This window comes from Monodon monoceros, unplaced genomic scaffold, assembly GCF_005190385.1.
Source record: "Monodon monoceros isolate NGI ecotype Baffin Bay Population unplaced genomic scaffold, NGI_Narwhal_1 Super_Scaffold_16, whole genome shotgun sequence".
Classification (NCBI taxonomy): Eukaryota; Metazoa; Chordata; class Mammalia; order Artiodactyla; family Monodontidae; genus Monodon; species Monodon monoceros.
The window spans coordinates 85,483,273-85,508,064 of record NW_021703772.1 but is presented as its reverse complement, the minus strand read 5'-3'; the positions used below and the strand labels follow the sequence as shown (position 1 = coordinate 85,508,064).

General features: G+C 36.5%; 1 protein-coding gene across 4 annotated transcripts in view; it reads right to left on the bottom strand.

The window, feature by feature from the left end:
- The window catches only part of ZEB2 (zinc finger E-box binding homeobox 2), a 132,013-nt gene that overhangs the window by 17,425 nt on the left and 89,796 nt on the right, over positions 1-24,792 (bottom strand). For 3 of the 4 annotated variants that reach the window (XM_029224710.1, XM_029224711.1, XM_029224714.1), the window contains exons 4-6: positions 20,670-20,741; positions 2,417-2,605; positions 1,509-1,723 (exon numbers count right to left, since the gene is read on the bottom strand). In XM_029224710.1, the coding sequence (XP_029080543.1) occupies positions 1,509-1,723; positions 2,417-2,605; positions 20,670-20,741 (476 nt within the window). The remainder of the gene's footprint in view (positions 1-1,508; positions 1,724-2,416; positions 2,606-20,669; positions 20,742-24,792) is intronic. The other variant, XM_029224713.1, reaches the window with a different exon arrangement.

Below are 24,792 nucleotides of genomic sequence, written 5' to 3'. Positions count from 1 at the left end.
TCAAACAGCAGCAACCTTCAAAGATCAAGCAGAGCCCAGCCCGCCGAGCGCCATTGAGGGACCAGTGCTCATATGTTGCTGAGTTGCATAAACAAACAGCAACAGCTGCTTTGTCTCCCCCCACAGTCCTCAGAGGACTACTATAAACTTTAGTTGTGCCACTGTTAATATGATACAATCATTTTAATTTACTAATTGTAAATGCCACGAGCAAATGAGGGGACTTTTCAACACCAAAGCTACCATTCATAATGCGCCAACACAATCACACTTCTGCATGTGAAATTTAAAGCGGTTATGCTAGATAAATATCTGGGCTTGGTTTTTTTTCCTAGAGTTTTTGTGCATATAAGCAAGGGGAGAGAAACTGTTACATAAGTGTAACTATGCAAGCATAGTTTTTATAACTGAACTTGGAAAAACATTCAGGTGACAAGTTCAATCAGATATAAATGAAATGATTTACATGAGCTGTTTTCTTAAAATAGTAAAATTCCATAATATAGTATCATCGCCATTGCTGGATCGTGTTTGCTTATTCTCATTTTCCTTATTCAAAGAAAATAAAGCCCATAAGAAAGAAACATAAGAATTTTAGACAATATCCTGTTCGATAATTTTAAAAACAGATATGGTGTCAAGGTTTACGGGTGATTCCAGATCTGTTGGGCCAGTTATTGGGACTTAAGGCACACCATTTCTGTTACCATATGAACACCTCATAATAGCAATCTGCAGTCAATTCTCCCAGGAGGACAGAAAGAGCAGTTTTGCTAAAACATTTAAGGGACACTATGAATCAATCCTATTCAATCATTTTAAGGATTTAAGATGCTATGCTGTTTAAGACAGAGTTTTTATTTTTAACACAAGTAAGCCGAAAGAGGCAGAGCAATTTTAACATTTAGTAACAAATATGCATATCAGAAAGGGATCATTTTTATTGCATATCCAACATTTTAGTATTAATCCAGTTTATTTTATATAGATATGCACATATATTGGAGGCTTTTTTATTTTCTTTGAAACACTTAATGAAATTTCATAAACTAGGAGCAGCTTGTAAAAATAGTCTAAGTAATTGAAGATGTTACGTGACAAATGAAAAAATGCACACTTCTTTTACTATGACTTAGATCTCATACAAAAAAAAAAATCTAAGTAAAACTAGGTGAAAAATGGAATTAAAATTGCTGAGATGTTTAATAATGTATAATTAAAAAGCTACAATTTCATTCACTTTTTGTGGAACATAAAAATGAAACTAAAGTGCAAATAAAATTTCTAAATTAGAAATTAACACACTCATTCGATCGTGAACATAAGACTATTAAATCATATTAGAAGAGACCATCAAAAAATCATTTAGACCTCAATTAAAGCTATTACCATTAAAAGATCTGCATCTTCAAAATGCCATGAAAAATTAATAATGATTGCCAATCAAAGCAATATCGTTTCTCTAAGGGGTTATTATAGAAAGAAATCACTTAAAACCAACCCCCCACCTGATCTGTCCCTGGCTTGTGCGTCACCATATGCCGCTCGAGCTGGGTGCGGTAGGCAAACGTGTAGCTACACAGAGGGCAGGAAAAGTTCTCTTCATTCTTCTCGTGGCGGTACTTGATGTGCTCCTTCAGTGATGTCAAGCGCTTGTAGCCCCGGTCGCAGTAGGGGCAGGTCAGCAGTTGGGCAAAAGCATCTGGAGTTCCAGGTGGCAGGTCTGTAGCCGAGAGACGAGAGGGAGAGAAGCAGGCCAAAAGGTCAGTAAATCAATGGCAGCTAATGGGCTGACTGCCCGGGATGGTATGACAGGAATCACTGCAATCTGCTCCACGAGAGTGCCACAGGCGCACGCGGCCTCCACGCACACCAGTCCCCTTGCACACCCAGGGCAGACTTGTCGAAATCAGCTCACACTGTGCTGGAAAATTAATTAATTACTGGAGCATTTGGGGGGAAATTTAAACAGCTGATAAATGAGGAGATTCTCTTTAGGTGACTGACAGTTTGTAGTAAACCTTTAGTCACATATGACTCAGGGAGTCATGGGGTGAAGGAGCTTTTCAGGTGTCGGTAAAGAAGAACAAAGGTTAGGGTCAGTATCTCTAAACTTTTTTGTTTTCCTCAAAAGTGAAATATTTTGGAAAGATAGGAATCAATGTAGATATTTTTATCTCTTAGAAATAGGCTCTAATTGTTCTGGTTCTTTATTGGATGTACAGATGACACAAATTTGCTGACAAAAAAAATTTCACAATACCCTAAAATTACAGTTCTAATCTTTGCTCATGAAATTCCATGCCTCTGCAGCTGTTCTTCAAATTTTAAGGTAAACACCCAGGCATGTAGTGCATTTGTAATTGTAACAGCTGCAGAGGTCAGCGTCGTGGCTAAAAATGAATTACAGCCTCACCATTTTCTTCCTGCCCATTGGCCTCTGGCGTGCCAAGGCGAGACAGCTCCTCAGGGGCTTCTGGGTAAATGATGGCTGTGTCACTGCGCTGAAGGTACTCTTCGATGCTGACTGCATGGCCATCGCGTTCCTCCAGTTTTCTTTTGGCAAAGTATTCCTCAAAGTCTGATGTGCAATTTGCATTCTTAACTGAAATGGTAAAAAGGAGAAGAAATGTCTTTTCAGGGCCTTCTTCCTAGGAGCCTCGGTCTGCCTACATCATTGTTAGTAAGACACATAGACTTGCAAAAAGATTACAAATACCTAGTTTATTTGTAGGAAGTGTTGCAGATGACCAGTTATTGATTGAATGCTTATTCTCATAATATATGCAAAAAGAGAGGACACTTTAAGTTAAATAAGTATATTTTATTTTCCTCTTCTTGGAATACTAGTCTGCGTGCTTCACAAAGAATCAAAGAAATTTTTTAATGTTTTTCAGGGAAAATTAAAAAAAAAACAGAACTATAGTCTCAGATCCATAAACATGAGAGATAATATGAACTCAAAGCTACTTTAGTAGTCTATATAAAACTTCCTTTTCTTTTAAGAAAGGTATAATTAATTTTTTATAGTCCACTACACTTAATGTTCCTAACCACGTATACATCCTGTTGCTAAAAATAAGCTTTTAACCCTCCAGTCTCTGAACATCACAGACCGCCAGGACCACCCAGTCCGAGAGAGATGAGAAAGGACGGATATTCCTAGAGAGATAATAATGGGACTTTGTTAAAAAATCAGGGAATGTGGGAGTTTATCCTTCCTTAAAATTTCAATGTTTAGCTCAGTATTTTAAAGCTGCTGAAAATAAAATAAAGCTCACACTGATAGAAATAAAAAAGTAACAGACGGAGTTAAGAAACTGGCTATGCTGCAGTGTGATTTCGATATGATTTTTAACTTTTGTAATTATGACTCTATTCCCATGACATGAATGATAGTTGTAAATCAACTTTAGCAACTCTTGTCCCAAGACTGTATATTAGAAACCACTAGCTATGTTTCTGAAATAAGTTGTGGCTTTAAACATCCTAAGTAGAAACTTATGCATAAGACAGTGTTGGGAGAGTGGCTGCCACATTATTGTCTACCAGAAGTAAGTGAAGAAAAGTCTTTTGCTAGTACAATTAATGGTGGGGCCCTACTTTCATAGTTTTTGAGAACAGTTAACCTTGATTCCACTATATTCATCATCTCACCTTCTCTGTCATAAAAGATATTATAGTACTTGCCATCCTAATTCTCCCTGGCAATCTGTGGCAGGGTGTTGTTCAAGCAAGCCAGTCAATTTTTATTTTTGGCTTTCACTGTTATGAAATGTTATGAGAAGAACAGAAAGTGGAACCTTCCGTTAATCAACAAGTATCTACTGAATGCCTGGTATGAGATAGGCATCACGCCTTGTTTTGATAAGCAAAAAACAGATCCAGCCTCATTCTTTAGGAAGCCATGAGAATGATCAATACAACTGATATTGTCTCAAAAAGTAGATATAATATTACAAACTCAAATAAGTGTTATGAAAGAAAGCTGTACGGTTGTACTACAGAAGTAACAGGGGGACCTGACGGGGACCTGATGGAGTGTGGAAGATCAGAAAAGCCTTAACTGAGAAGCACAAAGTTAACTAACTTTAGAAGCTGGGGTACAGCAGTGGCGACTAGAAAGAAAATGGAGCATTTCGGGATCTGAAAGGACTGCTAGAGTGTGGAGAGAAAGGGAAGCAGCGTGATGCAAGGGTGAAGGGGAAGGTAGGGACTAGACCCTGCAGCGTGTGCTAGCCCTGTTAAGGATTTGAGTTTTCTTCTAAGAGAAACAGGAAGCCATTGAAGGGTATTAGGCAGAGAGGATGGTTGGATGAAATTATAGATTACCTGCATTTTAATATGACAACTCTGGCTACAGTATGATAGGGAATGCAGGAAGAGAAAAGTAGATTCTGGGAAACCAGTTAGGAGTCTCTTGCCATTGATTAGGCAAATGATAAAAGTTAGAGAACTGGTGACGGAGACTATAAGAAGTGGCTGGATTTGAGAGATACTTAAAAAGTAAAATTGTTAGATTTGGAGAAAGATTGGGTGAGCCAAGGAGGGAAAGGCTAAGGCCCTCCCTTAGGCTCAGGCTTTTTGAATTTGATGGATGGTAAGGGACATTCACCACACCAGGAAGCATGGGAATTCTAAAAAGATTTGAAAATATGAATGAATACACTGGATCAAATAAAATAAACTTGGGGAGCATTACACTTTGTAGACTATTAAACTAAGTGCTAACTCTCTGAATACGGTGATCTCAAGCTTTTCTCTTTTGCCACTTCAACTTCTGTTAATTTTAACAAGAGCAATGGTCTGATTCCAAGATCTGCACTTCCTTCAAATGTAGGTTTGGAATGTGGAATAGTGGATTAAGATTTTATATCTTGAAATTTTGCTTAAGTCTTTTCTTAGAAGAATGCGGACATTGATTAGGATCACTTTCCCTCTGGTCTGTCCATGTTGTCATGGATGTTTTCCAAAGGATACTTATTGGTGGTGATTGTGATGGTGTCATTTAACTCGCGCCATTAAGTCACTATGGGGTATGAAGGAATTGCCAGCTTGCACAAAATATTTGTTCATCATTTTGGATCATCAAAATGACTTCAGTTCTATCAAAAGTCACCTTTTGTTTTAAGAGCAAGAAAAGACAAAGGGGACAAAACGTGGGTCCAAGATGAACCGTTTTTGAACAACCTGACTGATCTGACCAGGGACTGACTTCTTTTTCAGCACTGTGGCAGTAGATAGTAAGGTAATAGCAACTTTCTAAATCCAGATCTACTTGAACATTGTCAAATGTTTAAGACACAATTTAAGTTTTTCAAGAACACTGTCCCACTTGAAGATCCTGAGTGTAATCTAGTAAACATGGATGGATGTACATTTAATATCATGCTAATTTTATCTTGATATTTCAGCAAGTATCTGAATTATCTGGCTATCTTTGCATGAATTTTCATTTGCATATGAATGTTTCCATCAGAAATGTAATCAAATGCAAATTCAATTGGATTTGCATTAATAGCCTTTCGGCTTAAAAGGGAGGAAAATTCTGATTTTTCTGGATAGGCAAACTAAACTGCATCTAGATACACTATTGGTATTTGGAGAAGCGATTCACTCGCTAGATCAGATCTGGCCATACTAGATTTCTATGTCAAGTGTGATAGGGACAAAAGATATCAAATCATGTGCTCTCATTAAGGATCATCTTTGTGGCCTGAGCATCGAATATATTGCCTAGAAATTAGTAGGCACTCAAGAATCATTTATGGAATGAATGTGGAATAAATTATGTCCTTAACACTGATCTTGGTGCAGAAGTCTTCTAGTAAAAGGAAGCATAAGACAAGACACCTACAGTTGAGCTAGGAACTCAGACCTACTATTCAAGTAACTGTAGAACAATTACATGATAAACTGTGTATTCGTGATCATAAATACTTGCAAGAGTTTGATAGGGCTCAGATGAGTATTCAAAAAGGGTTTTACGAAGAAACCCAAACATTTAAACCTATTTGCTCTATCAAGATTTTTTTTTTCATGTGGTATAGATATGCTATTAGTTACATCTCTCAATATCTATAGTCACTTAAGTGGGCTAGAATCTAGCCTTCTATGAACTAGGTATGACCATCATGGATATAATGTGTTTTTCCCTGGTGTTGCTATGGGCACTAGTAATATGTGGTTTTTTCTGCCCAGTACCATGACATTCTCCTTTGCCTGGGATGGCTCCCCACTGTCCCTAGTGCCAAACCTTATGGTACCCAAGGCAGCTGCCATGTTGTTGCATGATTCTGCTCCCCTAGTTACGCTTCTGCACCCGAAGTGAAGCAATCTTAGCCCTCCATCCTCCAGGTCAAACCGCTGACTGGTCCCGTGGTAGCCAATCCATCCAACTGAGTTCAGTCAATCCCTTCCCCATGATTTTAGAACATGGTTCCAAAGAGATCACCAAGGCAGATTTATTTTTTCCCAGCGACTGCAGCTATAAGATGTAGAATGAAAGAACTGATAAATCCCATGTAGAATAAGAAGACTTACGAAGAGAGAAAATGAGCAGATATATAGAGAAAAGCAGAGACAGAATGGCAAGTCCTGACAGTACTTTTCTAGCTACACTTGTTCCTGAGGCCAAGCAGCACCTGCGTCCTTCCAGAGAGCAGAAAAATTCCCTTTTCTGCTTTAGGCTATGTTGTGTCTCAATCTCCTAGACTCCAAATCGCCCTAACTGTTACAATTCTAGAACAAATGATGGAATTAAATTTTTGTTACTCTCAAAATTCTTGGGAAGGATAATGTTTTGATTCTATTTGGAAGTCTGCATTTTTGGTCTTTACAAAGATTTTGTAATACTGTATAGTGGACTCAGAGATGAGGTAGAAAATCTGCTAGAAAGTTATAAAATTCCTCACTGCATTTTTCTAGTGTAAAATAAACCTTCTTTTCTTTCTTTTTCCTGTCTTTCTCTTCACTCCTTGGTATCCTTGGAAGAATTGCCAAAACACACTGACAAAGTATATTTGCATGGTATTTATGATCAAACCATAGCAAAAATTCACAAGAAACGTCAAATAATTTCTTCCCATACTTTCTCCAGAGATTTTGCATTTAGTCCTAAAATTTACCCTAGTGTCTTGCAAATATCTCAACCTTCCCTAAGGTCAGGTAAACTTTCCTCTATCCAAAAACAGAACTTCATTAATTAAAAATGTTTCCTCATAGCCAAGTGTATTTTAATATCGTTAGGGTAAATTTCTAGGTCCCTTAAGTCAGAACAGCCTCAAATTTCTTGTAAATATGTTGGTCACGCTTACTAATGTTGCTAATACTTTCATATATACCCTTATGTCTATCTTAGATATTGATATTTTTGGATAATGATGAATATCAATATGGACTAACTTTTCAAGTTATTGCCTAAAAACAAGCAATGTTAACATCTTTAAAGAAAACCTCTAAATAAAAGAGTTATATTGGTCTTCAAATCATTCAACTCCTGCTCTCCCCATAATTGACTTGTTTTAGGTATTTCTCAAAGATTCTTAATACTTTTACAAGTACTTATTTATGATGAGACCTTGATACTTATTGCTTCTCCTTTTCTGTTTCTTTCTCTTTAGTTTTATTCCCTCACCATTTATTTTCTTTATTTGTTACAAGCATGTGTTCATGTAGGAAGACAGGTGCTCTATTAACACTGGTCTATTACCCAGCATGTTTTTAACATTCACTTAAAAATTAAAGAAATATATTTGAATATTACGCTAAGCCATTTTAATAAACATCAACATGAATCAATAATTCTTTTGGAAAAGAAAATATCTTGGAGGGTCTAGAAGAGCTGAAGTAAGTATATGTAAAAAACTGAGCAGAATCATTCATCCATCCCTTTGTTTAATAACTGTTTATTGAGTGCCTACTAGTACCAGAGAGTGTACTTGGGGATAAGGACACAAAGATATTGACTGAGAATTGTTTTCCTACTTCCATGATCCTCATATTTAGAGACAAGTACATAAAATGGTTGTTATTCTGCAGTATACAGACATATAAATACATGTGTATCAGGGGAATATAAATACATATATACACAGAGAGTCACACACAGAGACACACACACTTCCTCAGTCTAACATCGAAATTATGCATTTATCATATCATCGGCTTTTACTCACTTCAAATGTCAAGGCAAAGGGACCTGAACTCTAGGTAACTGTATTCATCACCTTTTTGAAAAATAGTCTCTTTCTCAACATTTTAGATGGTAAGAAAACACAGAAAATTATTTTTAATTTAGTCATTTGTATTAAATTTTTTAGTTTAAAGAAAGCCCATATTCAGCATTTGTTGAGGTATATAAATCCTCATGGCTACTTTGTTTAAAGTTGACTAATTAATGTAATATAGGCATTTTATCATTAAAAATGCACGTGTGCCTTTCTGTAGAAGGCTTCTGAAATACATACTGGCACCAAATATCTAAAAACAACCATGAGGGAAGATGATCTTTTTCTCATTACACAGCTACATGGGCAGCCCAGCAGAGCCTCCGACTGCTACAGAGGTGTGTGTAAAGCCAGGTCAAAAGTGACAAAGTTTTCTTCGCTTCCTGGGAATTAGTACAGCTTCTGGGCCAGGCTCTCCATGCCTGCTCTGACATGGCTTTCTCCTGGGAGCACATATTCAGATGCCAGTGAGGGTTCCCAATGTGTAAGAGCTTCGGGAGAAAAAGTTCCAAAGGGATGGGAATCTGTAGTACTGTGCAGGATCAAATATCTCCCTAAACAGCAGGAAGCAGCCCAGTCAGGGACAGAGTCTAATTTTTAAGTGAGATTTTTTATTAGGGGATTCTGAATATCAGATTTAGAGACTACTAACCCTTAGACAGTTTTGATTGCTATGTATTGGTACAAAGACCATGCCTTTAAAACAAAAATTCCCGTTAGATAATATGTTTATCTTTCATATACCTGTGAAACCTAAAATTTTGGAATTGGTATATTACCAAAAAGACTCAGACTATTTTATTATATTTTAGAGAGGTTTATGAAGTATGGTATTTTTGTCCAGTAATTCAGTGCTCTTTCATATGCTTTCTGTAGAGACATATGACACCTAAGGATGCTCTAGGACAGTGGTTTTCAAAGTGTGGTCCGCAGGCCAGCAGCATCGGTATTACCTGGGAACTTGTTCAAAATGCAAATTCTTGGGGTCCACCCTAAATGGATGGAATCAGCAATCTGTGTTTTAACAAGCCCTTTAGGGGATTCTGATACATGCCCAGTTAAAGAATCACTACTTTGGGAATTCAATTCTCTGTCTCCCCTGGCTAAATAAGGCATTCAGTAACGTGGTTTTGGGAAACAGCACAGAATTACTTCCATGTCAGGGAGCCTTTCTGATGATTTCAACCTGAGTTCATACCCTCCTTCTACAGAATACCATCTGCATATCTCAATTGTTGAATTTATCACATCACATTATAATCTTTCGTTTACATGCCCATGAGCTGATAGCGGCATGGAGGGTCTTATTCACCTTTGTTATCCCAGTGCCTAGGGCAGTGTCAGGCACACAGCTAATGCCCACTAATTGAATGATTAGACCAGGTTTAAAATTATTAGACTACTCATTTTGACTCAGCTACTTATGTTTTTTAATCTCAATATCTTCTCCTGTAAAATGAGCTAGTATATGCTTTCTAGGGAATCTTCGAAGTTTCAGAATTGCATCATTTCAATTAATTCTTTGCCCTAATCAATTTGCTTTTTTATTCACTGGCTAGGCCTAGAGAGTTTTATCTGTATTCTTTTCAATTAAAAACTCAACGCAACACAGTTTTCTGATGGAGGACCCATATCCACAGATTAAGAAAAAATATTTCGGAGGTGCCTGGAAACCACAGACAATATCACAAGGAAAACAGTGCTTATTAAATATTTGCTGAATGAATGAAGGAGACACTCAAGAAGCTTGGGATATCAGTTATTTCTTGTGGGAACTCTTGCTGTGAAGTGGAGATAGCTGTTCCTAACTGCAAACAAAGCTCATAAAACCGCAGCATTCATTCGCCAGGAAGTAACAGGCTGTTCTCGGTGTACACTGATTATAGTCTGAAAATGACCCTCCTGTTTAACCTGCCAAGTGCTACTTCTGTCTTTCTCTCCTCAGAACGTATCTCTTTCTATACTTTCTTTTTAGAAACTCATTGTATGAAATTAACTAAAAAAATTTAAAATGATAATATGCATGACAGATCTGACTGGAGGACAAAACTCTTCCAACATATAAAAATGTGACTGATCTTATGCACAAGAAGAAAATGACATGCTTTATAAGAGCAGGACTCTCTCCTTGTTAAGTATTTAGGTACTAACTGAATAATCTGATAAGCTGATCTTGCACAATTGATTACCACTATACATCCAACTCAACTCTTGCTGAGAAATACCTTATGATACAACTTGTATGGCTACTGTTACCCATAGAAGAAAGCTAGCTGTATTAAAAATTTTAACTTAAACTCCATATAAGAGCAATAAGAGGAATTGGAAGCTATAAACCAAGAAGACAACAAAGGTACAAAAACATTCTCACTCTTTTCTCCACTTTCTTCTATGCTAATGATATGACACACAAAATTCATGCTTAAAGAGGCTTAACCGACTGCTAGCCTGCTAACCTTATCACTCCTGTTACCAATTTGGGGGACTTATACCTTGTATCACGGTGTTTCTGGCTCAAACAAGATTTTCAATCTAGGTCTAGATCTTTACCTGGGACTCAGTTGCTTCCAAGATACTGCCAAAGGATCCTGTACACTTGAACAGAATTGGTGTTTATATGTGGTATTTCAGGCGGAGAATCCCTGACCCCACCCCTTCCTATCCTGCTCATACTCAGAGATTATCTTAACACCTTTTGTGAGGTAGAAGCAGGATTGCCTACACAATTTGCCAGGCTCAGTGCAAAACGGTGGCAGTAGAGCATCAAACCAAGGGCGAGGCCCTTCCAGTGCAGGCCCCTGTGTGACTGCAGGTCACACACCCAGGACCCTGGCCTTGGGTCTAGGATCATGAGGCAGGAGACCTGAGAACCTCCCCCTCCCACGGCAACTCACACAGCCCATGCTTTTTGTTTCCTTTGTTCACGCTTCCCAGTAAAATCTCATTAGAAGAAAGGGTAGGGTGGGTGGAGTCCAAAATTTCTAGTCTAATGTCCTCACTTAACAGACGATACAACTAAGGTACAGTAAAGCTAATGATTCATAGAACATTACACAAATAATTTCTGGTAGGGCTGGATGGGGAATTCATGTATCCTGACTCTTAACCCGTTACTCTTTACACTATATCATAATGAGTCCATATGAGAGAAAGACAGAGAGAGAGACGACCCCATCTTTTTAGTTTTTCTTCTTGCCTAACTGATTGGATATAATTTGAATAGGTCCTAGATGCTGCAGTGATTGCTCTGACATTGTAAGTAGCTCTGAACAACAACATTATAACACTGTAAAATTAATAGGGACAAAGGCAATGTAAGTGCCAACTTCAATGTAAATAAAATATCATATTTTAAACTTTTTTTCTCTATTTTTCTTTTCACGTCCTTGCTCTTCTGAATGCTATGCACTTGTTTTATTTTTTGACTGAGTGACCTGCACCTAAGTCTACTGGGGTAAAATGGAAAACATCACGGAAGTTCTTCAAATGCTCCACTCACGATGCCTATTTAAAATTTCCATTTAATATTTAGGGATTGTATTTTTCTCATTCTGATATTTCCTAATTTTAATCATGTTGCAAAAGGCACTCAATTCAAAACTAACTTTATGAAACATCTTGCAAAGGAAGAATTTATATTAATTACATAATTAATTAATTATGGTTTTAGTAAATAAAAAAAAGTTCTTAAGCTTAAGTTAGGACTAGAGACCAAGAAACACTTTATTCACGGTTCATTTTGCTTTCCCATTTCACATATTACTTGTTTATCCCCCCGCATGCTTAATGATGTCCTCCTACATGAGTTCCAGTTCTTCAGATTAAATGAAACTGTGTCACCTCTTGATAATATTCCATCCCTCACAGACCCTTCCAGCAGAGCCATTCCCACCTTCATCTGTCTTAACACGCAGAGCGACACACAGATGGGTCAACCAACTCCTTCATTCGTACCCCCATTTCAAACCAGAGTGCCTATTTTATTAATTTGTTCATCATTTTTTTGTTTATTCGTTTATGCTTTGTTTCAACAAGCAACCTGTTTATCAACCATCGAGGCTGTATAAACACTGCACCTACCGAGGGGAAACATGGGAAAGAGCAAACTTAACCTGGACCCTCAAAAAGCCTCCAATCTGTAATTTTTTGAAATCTATTGTCATCCATTTTCACCATCATGTCTTAGGACACAACCTATACAGCTCAAGTAAAATGACACTTATCCCATGAATATGTTCACCCCAGGCTGTCATTACTGTCATTCTGGGAAATTTCATTACTCAAAAGATAGTCCGTGCAGAATCCTGGCCGCGTGGTGCTCTAATCTTCTCTAGTCCAACAACAGGGATGGCCAGCCACCCCTTGGTATGGCTAACCCTGGGACAATGCCATCTCTCTGAGCGAAACTTGGAACTTTCACTCTCTGATTTCAACCTATCGCCCCACCCCATCATTCAGGTCCTCATCCCCTGAAACAGGTACTTCATTGTGATAATCAGGCCCTGACAAGTCCCTCAGGCCATTTCACCCTTTCTGATTTTGCTTGCCTCAGTTCACCTTGAAGCTGGAAATCACTTCCATCCCCGCCCCTTGTTCTTGTGTCATTCTGGCCTTGCCAAACTAAAATCCAGCCCAATTTCTCTGTTCCTAGAATATAAAAAATGTTTAAAGAAACGTAAATAATTGTATAGCCTTGTTTCTGTCTATGTTATCAAAATAGGATATTCTTTCATGATGATAATTGAATCTCCATACATTGTCCACAGCAATTACTCTAAATTTCCATTCCTGAAGATTCCAACCCTATTCCCATTCCCATACTGTCAATTGATGATATCTTTTCCAACTTACTTCAAAGGGTGCAACTTAAATGATGTGAATTCTATCAACTACCTAAAATTCAACAGAAATTTCTCTACAACAAGTCTCCCTTCTTCTTTTGATCTTATTGCTAAAAAAGATGTGTCTCTGCCCACAGCCAAGGCTACCATCCAAAGCTATTCCCTCACAGCTCTTCTGATAACCTACTCCATCTTTCGCCTCATCTCCTTTTACATTTTCAGCCATTTTCGCTGTCTCTCTTTTTGCACAGAGGCATGTTCAACAAGCCTTTGTCCTGGAGAAAACCTTCTCTGAAATGTGCAGTCTCTTAAGTCACCTCCCTAATTTCATGTCTCTAATGTTTGACACTACTCTCTGTCAGAAACCCTCTTCAATACTGAAAACTTCTCAGTTGAACCTACATAGCTTTCTGTATTTCAAATAAAACATCTTAATCCATGTATTATTATAATCATTACTGATAATAATAATAATAGCTAGCAACAACTGAACATGTATTATGCCTAAAATTGTGCTAAACATTATACACACATTTCTTATTCATCTTCCATTGGTTTTTTTACCCAATTGAATGTAAGTCATTAATGACAGTGAGTGTTCACTATATCTTTCACGATGCCTAAAAAAATGCCTTGTACTTAGTAGGGTCTCCCAAATTGACTATGGATCTGAATAGCTAATGAAGCTATAATTGTAACTTTTGCCTTCATGTCATTGTGAGTTTTGTCTTTCCTAATGACATCATAAGACTTTGAATTCCTTAAGGATAGGACTATATCTTCTATTTCCTTTGTTTCTTGAACCTCAGTTCCAATTCAGCACACAACAAATACTATGAAAAGAACAAATGGTAATAGTTGAGTGGGTGTTAACAAGTGACAAATATTATTTGTTTATTTGATTGTTATACAGGACAGAAGGAAAAAAAGATATGACTTCTGATGCTAGTCAGTGAACAAGTGAAGGAAAAATCTTTGAGAGCTTTCAACATCCTTATACACAAACATTGTAAATACTACTAAATCCTCTTCTACATTTAAAAAAAAGGTGCTAGATAAAGATGAAGAGAGATAGAAAACTAAGCTATTCTTTCTTAATCTTTCTATTTTAACTTCAAATGCAACCTCAGAGCAGTGAAAAGAAATGTGTCCTACAACTTGTCTGGGTGGTTTTCCAAGACGTCAAAGGAATTTAATTGGCCAAGGTTCTCAGAATCGACTGGTTAGTCCTTCCATTACAAATGTGTTAAATATTGTATTTTGGTATTCTAGAGAATTAATTAATTAATGAGGAGCCAGTACAAAGCCTGTACAAAGGGAGGAAATAGTTCAGAATGCATTTATTTCTTAATGAATAGAAATGGGTAAGCTTACTTGGAGATGCAAACAAACCAGAAAAATAACCAAGAGAGGGTGAGAATCTAGTATACGTTAGGCATTGTACTTGGTCCTTTAAAAATGATATACCATTTAATCGCTACAGTCAGACTCTGTAAACAGGGAATCATTATTTCCACTTTACCGATGTAGAATGAAGGCTTATTCTATACTCAGGTTCATGTAACTAGTAACTGGTAGAGACAAAATTCAAATGTAGTTTATCTGACTCCAGAATCTAGAGCATCCCAAAACAACTTTTGCCTTTTTATCTGTAAAAGCGTTTATATATTATTCCTAAAATATTGGAAGCATGTTTAACGACTGTTAGTTACAGTCAGTACAGTTAGTTCTTGGACAATAATTTTCTTGTGTTATATAAGATTAAGAACCGAGACCTCAACTGGCCTTACCCAGTTCCTAGATGTAAGGTGTTTTCCTCTTCCCAGCAAAGGAAGCAAAGATGCAGGTGGTTATTAATAGCCCTTTAAAACAAGAGTGCTAGATTGTTTAAGTAAAGGTAACTCTCACACAGTCAAAGAGGAAAACATCAGGGGCTTATTTAGGTCTTGATATGCACGTGGAAACACATTAATGCTAATGATCACCGTGCACCTAAGTTAGATCCTTGTTACTACTAGCATGTTGGCAAACTCATGTTTATAATGCTCCCAAGTTTTTCCATTTCTCTAATCTTCTTAGAAAATACCTTTTAAAACACACTCTTAAAAATTCTACATAATAGGGGCTTCCCTGGTGGCGCAGTGGTTGAGAGTCCGCCTGCCGACGCAGGGGACACGGGTTCGTGCCCCGGTCTGGGGAGATCCCACATGCCGCAGAGTGGCTGGGCCCGTGAGCCATGGCCACTGAGCCTGCGCGTCCGGAGCCTGTGCTCCGCAACGGGAGAGGCCGCAACAGGGAGAGGTCCGTGTACCGCAAAAAAAAAAAAAAAAAAAAAAAATTCTACATAATAATTTCCTTCTGATTTTGAACCAGATTAATATCTGGAAGATGTGAAGTTCTTTGTGAAAAGGTGTTCTTTACGTGTTAAAGCATACATTAAAAAATTTTAAAACATTAAAACCAATATAGAAACATTAAATGCAATGTAGAAAGTTATTACTATAAATCAGGGCTTTCACTGCTTTATATGCTGTAGATCAATTTTGCTATGCTGCTAATCTAACTTTGCTGTAAAAAAGTAATGATAGTCTGTTTTTCTTTGCCTTTAACAAGTAGATTTCAGAGACTTAAACCCTGGTTTCACTCTCTGAAGATACTGGACTTAATTCCCTTCACAGGGAACGTTTTCACCTATTGTGACTTCCTTTCTCAGAGTCCATTTCTTCTCCACCTAATATTCGTTCATTCATTCATTTGCTCATTCATTCGTTCATTTTACCAGTCATAATGCATACCATGTGTGCTCACTGCTGTACTAGGCACTTTGAGGCAAACAGGGACTAGCCCTTTTATTAAAGCAAATATTTGGGGGGGCACATATTAAGGTCATACTAATTTACCCCTATTTCATAGCTCAAGAAACTGCTTGTCTCCATGAAATTAACTAGGTGAAATATGTGCAAACAACATAAAGAGGAACAATTCAACATGCTAAAATTAGTGGTGTGCACCTGAGGGCTGTGGGATTTCAGACAAGGAAGAGATATATGTGGTTTGGGGGTGTTCAAGGATGGCCACATTAAGGAAATGGGAGGTGAGCTAGCCTTGAAGAACAGAAAGGTGGGTAGAATTTGGATAATTGGACGAATGGGAGTGAGAGATTAGGGTCTCAAGGGATAGCATGGGCAGAGATTCAGAGGTTGGTATAAATGTGATTCTTTTTTGATATTACCAAGGGATTTGGTCTGACAAGAATGCAACACTGTTGGTATGAAATGGACGGCACTCAATACCTGTCTGAAGAATGTGGATTTTGTCTTATAGGTACTGAGGGACAGTTAAAGATTCTAAGAAGGGAATTTGGACCATGAGAAAAGGGTTACAGGAAGAATGTGGACAGACTAAACAGAAGAGGACATGAAGGCTAGAGACCAGTCAAATGTAACTGAGTCTTCCTCATTTGGGGGATTGGAATAATGGGAGATGAAAATGTCTGATTGATTATTTCAGGTCTGCTGTCAAAACTATGTCAACCCAGAAATGGGAAAGGAAAGTTCAAGTGCTGTTTGTCTCTCATTTCTACAAAAACTCTTTCTGACTCAGGACCATTCTAGGGTCTGTGGTGAGAAAGTGACCAAAATCCCATATCATTCCTGCCCTCAAATAGTTTACAATCTAGTGGAGAGAAACATACCTGAAGGTGACTATAATATGAGAGAGAATGACCCTCAAAAGAATGAGTGGTTAATCTTGAGTGGGAGACTGTCAGATGGCTTCCTGGTAGAGATGGCCTTTAGGAAGGTGTATGATGCTGTCAGGCTAAGAAAGAATGAGTGGTTTCTACAGATTTTAATTCAGCAGAATATACTAGGAAGGAGATACTTTTAGATTCTAAAAGACTACTCTATTCATTGATATGAACTTGGTTAAATTCTACTATGTAATAGATTTGTAGACTTGCATAGGAAATTTAGAGGTCTTTTCCTTACTTTCAGTTAGGAATGAAATTTGTGTGTTGAATATCCAGAAATAATAGAGACATTTTCTTTGACTTCCCCTGACAACTCATTCCAGTTAATAACAACACTTTTTATCAGAAAATATGCTTAACCTGTTTAAAATTTATCTATTCCAATGTGTTTGTTCTGCTTTGATTAAAAAAGAAAAATGTATCTGATATTAAAGAATTCCATATTCATTCACTAATAAAAACATATTTGTTGAGACCCTATTAATTTTAAGGCACTCTCATAGACAATGTGGTAGCCTAAAACCAATCTGTGTTCTCAGAGTTTGCAGTCTAATTTGGAAAAGACAATATATTAAGTTACAACACACTATAGCATCTACAGCAAGGTCAGCTGATTTGTTCTATAAGAGTTCATTGGAGGAAGATATCACTATAGGTTGGGATGGCTGGAGAGGAAGGTCAAGCCAATAGCTTGACCTTGATCAGTAGGACCTATGTGGGGAGAAAAGATACTCCATTAATAAGCAACTTCAACCATTAAAGATGTCTTATTTCAATTCCACATGTTTTTAGCATCCAAAAAGATGCTAGGGATAAGAAGCAGTAAACTTATGGTTGGGAAGAAATATGTGTTATTCTCTAAAAGGCCAGAGTTCTAAGCTGAGAGTCACCAGTAAATTCCTAATTACCAAGTCCAATGTATTTGCTCAGCATTCTTTCAGTCGTAGTTATTTGAATCTTTTGATTCAATTGACCACTGTCTACTTTTGAAACTTTCTTTGTCTCCTGGATATTTAATTTTTTTCTCTCTTAATCTTTTTTCTTTTAATGAATTTGATTTTTCTCCTTACTCACCAGAAGCCCTGGCCTCAGCTTTCTACGTGTTTCAGTATATTTATTGTAAATGTCTTAGTCCCATGATGTTAAATACCATCTCACTATATTTGCATGACTCTCAAATCTTTATCTCTAGCCCTGACTTCCTGGGTTTCAATTCCTCATTTCCAATGAACATTCATATACATATATATGTGTATATATATATATACACATTTATATAATTTTATAAGAAAATACTTGTCTAAAGACAAGCTCAAGGTCTTCTCAAAATTGGATCCTTTTTCTGTTTATCTAGAAATAGCAAGTATTTGCCATGTTCTAAACATGCAGATGTGTAATCCTGAAGCCATTTTGATTCCATCACCCAGAGAATCAATTGGTTGTTGAGAAGTCATGTTACTAATTTCACCACTGTCGCCACCTGAGGACAGGCTTTTTGTCACGTCACACCTGAATAACTACAATGACTTCCAGTTGGTCTCTCAAAGTCTAGTTTTTCTTCACAGAAATCACGGTAGTATAACATGCCCCAAACTCTTTGGTTTGTTGCTTTACATTCTCCACTTACATTTAACTTACATGTCCAGCTTCATTTCCCATGAATTGCCTCCTAGGACCCCCTGATTCAGCCAAATCCTTTTACTTGCCATCCTCTGAATAGATATTACAATTTCTTTCCTTGGCTTACACACTCCTGTTCTGCTAGAAGGACCTTCCACGCTCCTTCATGACTACTGAAAAGGAACTTAGTTCAAATTTCACCTCCTTCATGAAGCCTTTTCTGAATATTCACCCCATAGGATCGCTCATATTTCTGTAATTTGAAATAATTATAGTTCCTACTATTTGTTGCATATTTATCACATATTTTCACTTATTGTTTTTTATTTTTTCTTGTGTGTTGGTCTCATCTTCCAAATTAAATAATAGCCATGTCTAAGATTTCCTGGTCCATCTTCCAGAACATGTGCACACGAAAGTGAATAGACAGAAGACACTCAATGAATACTTATTGATCTATTTATTGACTGAATACATATGAACTATAAGGAATAGTAAATAGTATGGGAAAAGGTGAATCTTAAGGCTATGTGAAGGAACATTCGAAATTGATTTTTAAATCTTCTGAATAGGAACCATTTTTAAACCCCACTTTAGACCTTAAGTGTATAAAACAGCTAGTAAATTGTCACTTTGTGGAACAGCGACACTTTAAATGCCTATAAAGTTAATGAAATTAGAGTTTATTTATGCTTGAGGTTGAAATTTAACAACTGTCTTTAAAAGGAACATGAAGCCATTTTTGATCCTATGAGTTGGGACATTACAGAAAGTATCTAATTTGTGGTATCTCTTTATTATTGTGTTTTTATAAGAAGTTATTTTATCTTGTTTCTGTTTTACACAGTGATGGTACCCCTACAACATAGAATATTAAAACTAGAAATATTTTTAACAAGCAACTAGTGCAATCTATTCATTTTTCAGATGTGGAAACTGAGTGCCAAGAAGGGCAATTGACTTGCCCAAGGTTGCAATCTAGTTATTGCCAGAGCTGTGGCTAAAAATCAGGATTATAGGTTCCTAATTCTATACCTTTTCCATAATCCCATATTGTACAGTTTCATTTTTGTACCTTAAATTGACATTATTCAAATGAAGGAAAATTTACAATAGTTTTTTATTATTTCTCTTATTTTATATCCAAGAATGTAAATTAGTGCATGGTAAGTTATTAATAAGAGCATTCTAAATAGAAACACAGCATGAACGGTCTATTGTGATGTGTTTCGACATAAGGGAGATATGAATATCATCTTAATTATTTACATTTCTAAAACTTCATAAAGCTGTGACTTGTTTTCATCGGTGAGTTGAGTGGAAATAGTTATGTGATTTTTTTTTTTTTTTTGGCTTTTGCTTTAGAAGTTAACCTTATACTGGGCATTATGGTAATATTTTGGATGGTGGTATGAAGGATTGTTTGAAACACCAAAAATACTTAGCCTTATCCAGGAAAAGAGAGATAAACATAGTAAGTCAGTGTAAATTTGCACTAGTGACGTGAGAGGGTGTGAGAGGAGATGCTGTTCAGTTTTTGGAAAAGAACATGGAAGGTCACAATTGTCCTGAAACTCCATTCTACAGCAGTAGCAGAATAAAACAAAGCACCACTTACTACCTTCCTACTGCAATTTTTTAGCTTCATTGAAAAGAAGTGAAATTGTCTATTCTTTATGCAACTTTTGCCTGGAAAATATTATTTAGAGGAACTAGAAGGTACTGAGAAATAAAATGAAGATAGGATAAAATGGAACTCAGATGATCAGTTTTTATGAGGAACGTTCACAGAATTTTGGTTTGTCATTCTGAAGAAACATTTTACAATCTAAATTACACCATATCGTTTGAATCTCAATGACTAATATCGGGGGTGACTGGAAGAGGCATATTATGTTACAATTTTCAAATTATATTTATGTAGTCTTTTAAAATAAAAATTACTACCAGAAATTTGCCCAACTCAGGCTTTGAAAAGATATTTTTAAAAATCCAGTTCAGTTTTCTTAACTTTCACAGGCAAATTAGGGTTTAAGAATAAAAGATATATTTGCTGAATAAAATACCAAAACAGAGAATTCTGATTTGAAACAAAACAAGAGAATTGTAAAGTCTGACTTAATTTTAAATCACAGACATACAAATGGATGGGTCAGTGTTTCTGTCCCTGACTCACTAAATCCACATGATGCAGGACAAACATGACCTTGGCGTGGTAAACTTACTTACCTGTACCATTGTTAACTGTGGTCTGGATTGTGGCTTCCGGCCCCATAGTGTCATAGTCTTCCTTCATGTCTTCTGTGGGGGAAGATTATCTTTAGCATTTGAAAATTGTAGAAAGGCTTACTATACTAAGCATGCCTACCACAGGAACAAGGAAGATTCTTTTAAAGGAAACAGAGAAAAGGCTTGTTGTAAACCTCTAAACAATAGCTTTGTTCAGGCAACTGAATGAATCCAATAGTGCTAGCTGCACAAGAACTTATTTACTTTAAGCATTACTGCAAGCTGTGAAAAACAGAGGTGCTTATTTGGGGCAAACGAAAGGCTTTTCTTCTAGTGGCAGTTCTAGTGACAAACAGGGGGAAAGATATTATTTTTTCAATAAGAGTCAAAAGCAACTAAGTATTTGTACTGACGAAGAGGCACACTGGCTGCTATGCCTCTGGTAACACTGGATTATCAGAGACAAGTCAGAATTTCTTATTTTATTTTCATGCTTTTTTTCCCTCCTTGGAGTAGCTATGATGGTGCTAATCTATGCAAGCGAAATTTTAAAGAACCTAATTCTACATACCAAAACTTGAAATGCCCAGTTTATAAAACAAGCATCCCAGAGGTACTGAAAACACCTGTTTCACTGTTTTATATAAACTTCTAAAACATATTTTCCTTATTCCTTTCCCTACCACTCCATAAATATCTTTCTTCCTTACCGTTAACTCCCCAGGAGGGGAATCATAGTCATTTTCTGAGGAAAAACATAGCTATAAGAACAGCTCAATGTTCTGATGAAGATGAAAATATGTAACACTGAAGTTGAAGATCTATAGATGATAAAAGGTCATCTTCTAAAATTGTAATATTTTAAAATGGGAAGAGTCTGGAAAGTAGGAGAACTCTCAAATTTTCTGCCCACCAAATTGTAGAATATGTGAAGTCAGAGAAGGACAGCTGACAGTTAAAAATCCTTCAAGAAGGTAAATTAAACATGGACTTTTAAATTTTTTATTTTTACAATAACAATACTAATGAGAACCAAACATGATCCAGGATGAATATCTCTCTGTGATAATCATTTTGTTTAAAACAAGAGAAACTTTATAAATAGGACTCTGTGAATTCCCAAATTTATCCTGACCATTTTTGCTTATCACATTCTAGTCATAATTATTTGGTAGAAAAACAGATTCTAGCAAATGTTACAACAAAATTAAAATATATGTTTTTCAAGTAGTATCCTGCAGCATATCTGTTTATGGCATCAGAACTGAAAAATTATGAGCCTCTTAAGGTAAAGTACACAGATATAAATAGATGCTAATTTAATGCCACTGGGCATAATACTAGTCAGATAATTTGAATGATATTTGTTTAAATTCTACGACCACTTTAAATTCATTCTTGGCCCTGGACTTCTCCCTTATTTAAGGAATATTTTCACTGGGACATTTTGCATAAAACATTTAGGAGTTCAATATACAGCAATACTTTATTGTCAATTATAATAATTGATTGGTTAAAAGCCTCCCTCATCTGATATTTTTATTAGTCTCTGCAAGGAATTAAATTAAGGTATTTCTGAGAAGTTCAGTACTAGATATAAATATAACTTTTGTGTCTTTCTTCCTCGCTCCTCTCATGTGATTTCTGGTAGCCAAGAGTCAGAAGAATCATAAGTTTTCCATCTGAGAGATCAAGTCACTGAGGGGAAAACAGTTAACAGCATTTTTTTTTTTTTTTTTTGCATAATGGTGGTAATGTTCAAGATTTCTGCTGCACTTCCTTCCTCATTGTCATTTTCTTATGAAAACGTAAAGAGAAGTTACAGGAGGTAGTTGCTTCCCAAATTATTAAATGCTGCGTATTCACATGTGTAGTTGGCACTTAGTAACACTTTAGCTATAACCCTCTTTTACCAAAGATTGTGCAACTGAGATGGTGTCACTTTCACCCAGAATGTACTTTGCTTCAATTTACTGAGCATCAAGCTTTTTCTTTTTTGAACATCAAGCTCAGGTATGTATTTTAAATACTATGCCTATGCCTATTTAATTAAGTTTCACATGAATCCGTATTCAGAAGGACATCATAACGTGGGTTAGGAGTATCCCCCCTGAACTAAAGGCAATCCTGGCTGTCTTTCTGCCTCCTGCCTAACCTTAAACATTTTTTCCCAAGACACCTCTGACTCAGCATACTGTGTCTAAAACCACATAGTATATTTGTTTTTAAAACACTTGTAAAAGTTTGCGTTTTCCAGTCACCCTTGGGATGAAGGTTTATAAAAATAAAGAGCACTTTCTTCCTCGAGATGAAGAATCCTTGAATAAGCAGAAAGAGGCCAAGATGCAGGTGATTTATTTAAGTCTGTGTCAATGATAATGATGTCATGGTTTCCAGCACACTGTGTCCACCCCATTGTGGGACGAAAGAATGTCAAGGACAATTCTAAACACAAAACTTTGATTGTGCTGGAACCGGAAAGGCACAGTAAGAACTCCACTGCGCTCTTCAGTGGAAAACCTGCATCCTGCAGACAAACTACAGAAAGCATGGGAGAGAGAGCAAAAGAGAGGGGGCTTATCTCAGAGTAAAGCTATGTGCTGAGGTATGATGGTAGACAGCCAGGCACCAGGGATAAAACACTACTAAATAAAACAGCACCAGAATTAGAATTATTGTCTATATTGTATGTTTTGAACAATAAATAAGAAAAATATTTTATCAGAAGAAAAATGTGTTATCTAAGAGTCAGGATAAACAATGAGTAGCTTTTTAAGACCAATTTCTTTTCATGAGACATCAAGGCACCACATCAGAGCACTTTTGGAACAATAAAAAAAAAGAACAATAAATCATTACTAATCATTAGAACCAGACAGGTAATAGCTGGGTAACTTTCTTGGTCCAAATAGCCAAATGAGATTAGGGATTTACATTTTATTTAATTATTGTGACTCCAGAATGCTAGCTTATTTACCATAAAGGTAAGAGCAGAGAACAGCCTGTTCATTTGTATCACAGGCACCATTAACTACAGGTGATAACAGGGTCTGTAATGCATTCATATGGATTATTGTATATTAAAACATTTGGAATTATGATCCATGACCAACACAAAAAACTGCCATGATCACAGACTACTACAGCTTGACATGGCTGTTTTGGCCCTTTTTCAACTACTGATCTTAATTTTTTTTAATTAAACTTTTTTTTTCCAGAAGTTTGGAGCTGTACATTTGTTATATCGTTAATCATTATTCCTTTAAGGGTGGAAATTCTAGTAATTGATCCTTACCCTTGATTTCTAGATATTAAAATTTAAAGCATCAGAACATTCATTCTTATAGCCCTGCATATCTAGTTCATTAACAAATATGAATAGCTAACACCAGCTCATTTAAATAGTATGTCTTACATGAGTTCTCGCCACACTCTGTTTCTGTCACACTGCTCCTAAGAATCATTGGCTCTTATTATACATGTAAATGGCTATCATAAAAATAAAAATTTCATTTAAGATTGTTAATGACTTCTGCAGCAGTCAGACTTCCTTTAATGATCATCCTCTGCCCCTAATTAAACGTATTTATCTTTCAAGCATCTTTGGCCGAGTTCTCCCTCATAGTTGAAAATCTAAAACCTTAAGTCTTAATGGATATAACGATACATGTTTATGTGTGGGCTTGCTGAGATTCAAGAAACCTTCACCGAAAGCAAAACTGGAAACAGAAAGAGTACAAAACTTGGCACAGTATGTTAGGAAAACGAAAAACAAATACACTACACTCAAACTGCCATCAGTCTTTTTTTCTCTTTTTTTCACATTTAATGTTCTTTAGTAGTGGAAGTACTTTTATTATCCTCCTTCCAGTACACCAAACAATTACTCTGCCTATGTTCGATGTTTTATAGTCTGTGACATCACAATAGCATACAGGTAGACTCTTGTACTTGTTTCCTTCCCACCCATTTCACCTATTTATAAAAATGCTATTGTTATATATATCGTGAGGAAAAAACACATAAGGTGGAGTAAATCATGATAGCGCTCACTGGGTCTTGGAACAGAGATTAAGGAGACATGAAGGTTTGAATTAGAAGGGTCATTAAAAAAAATTTTACA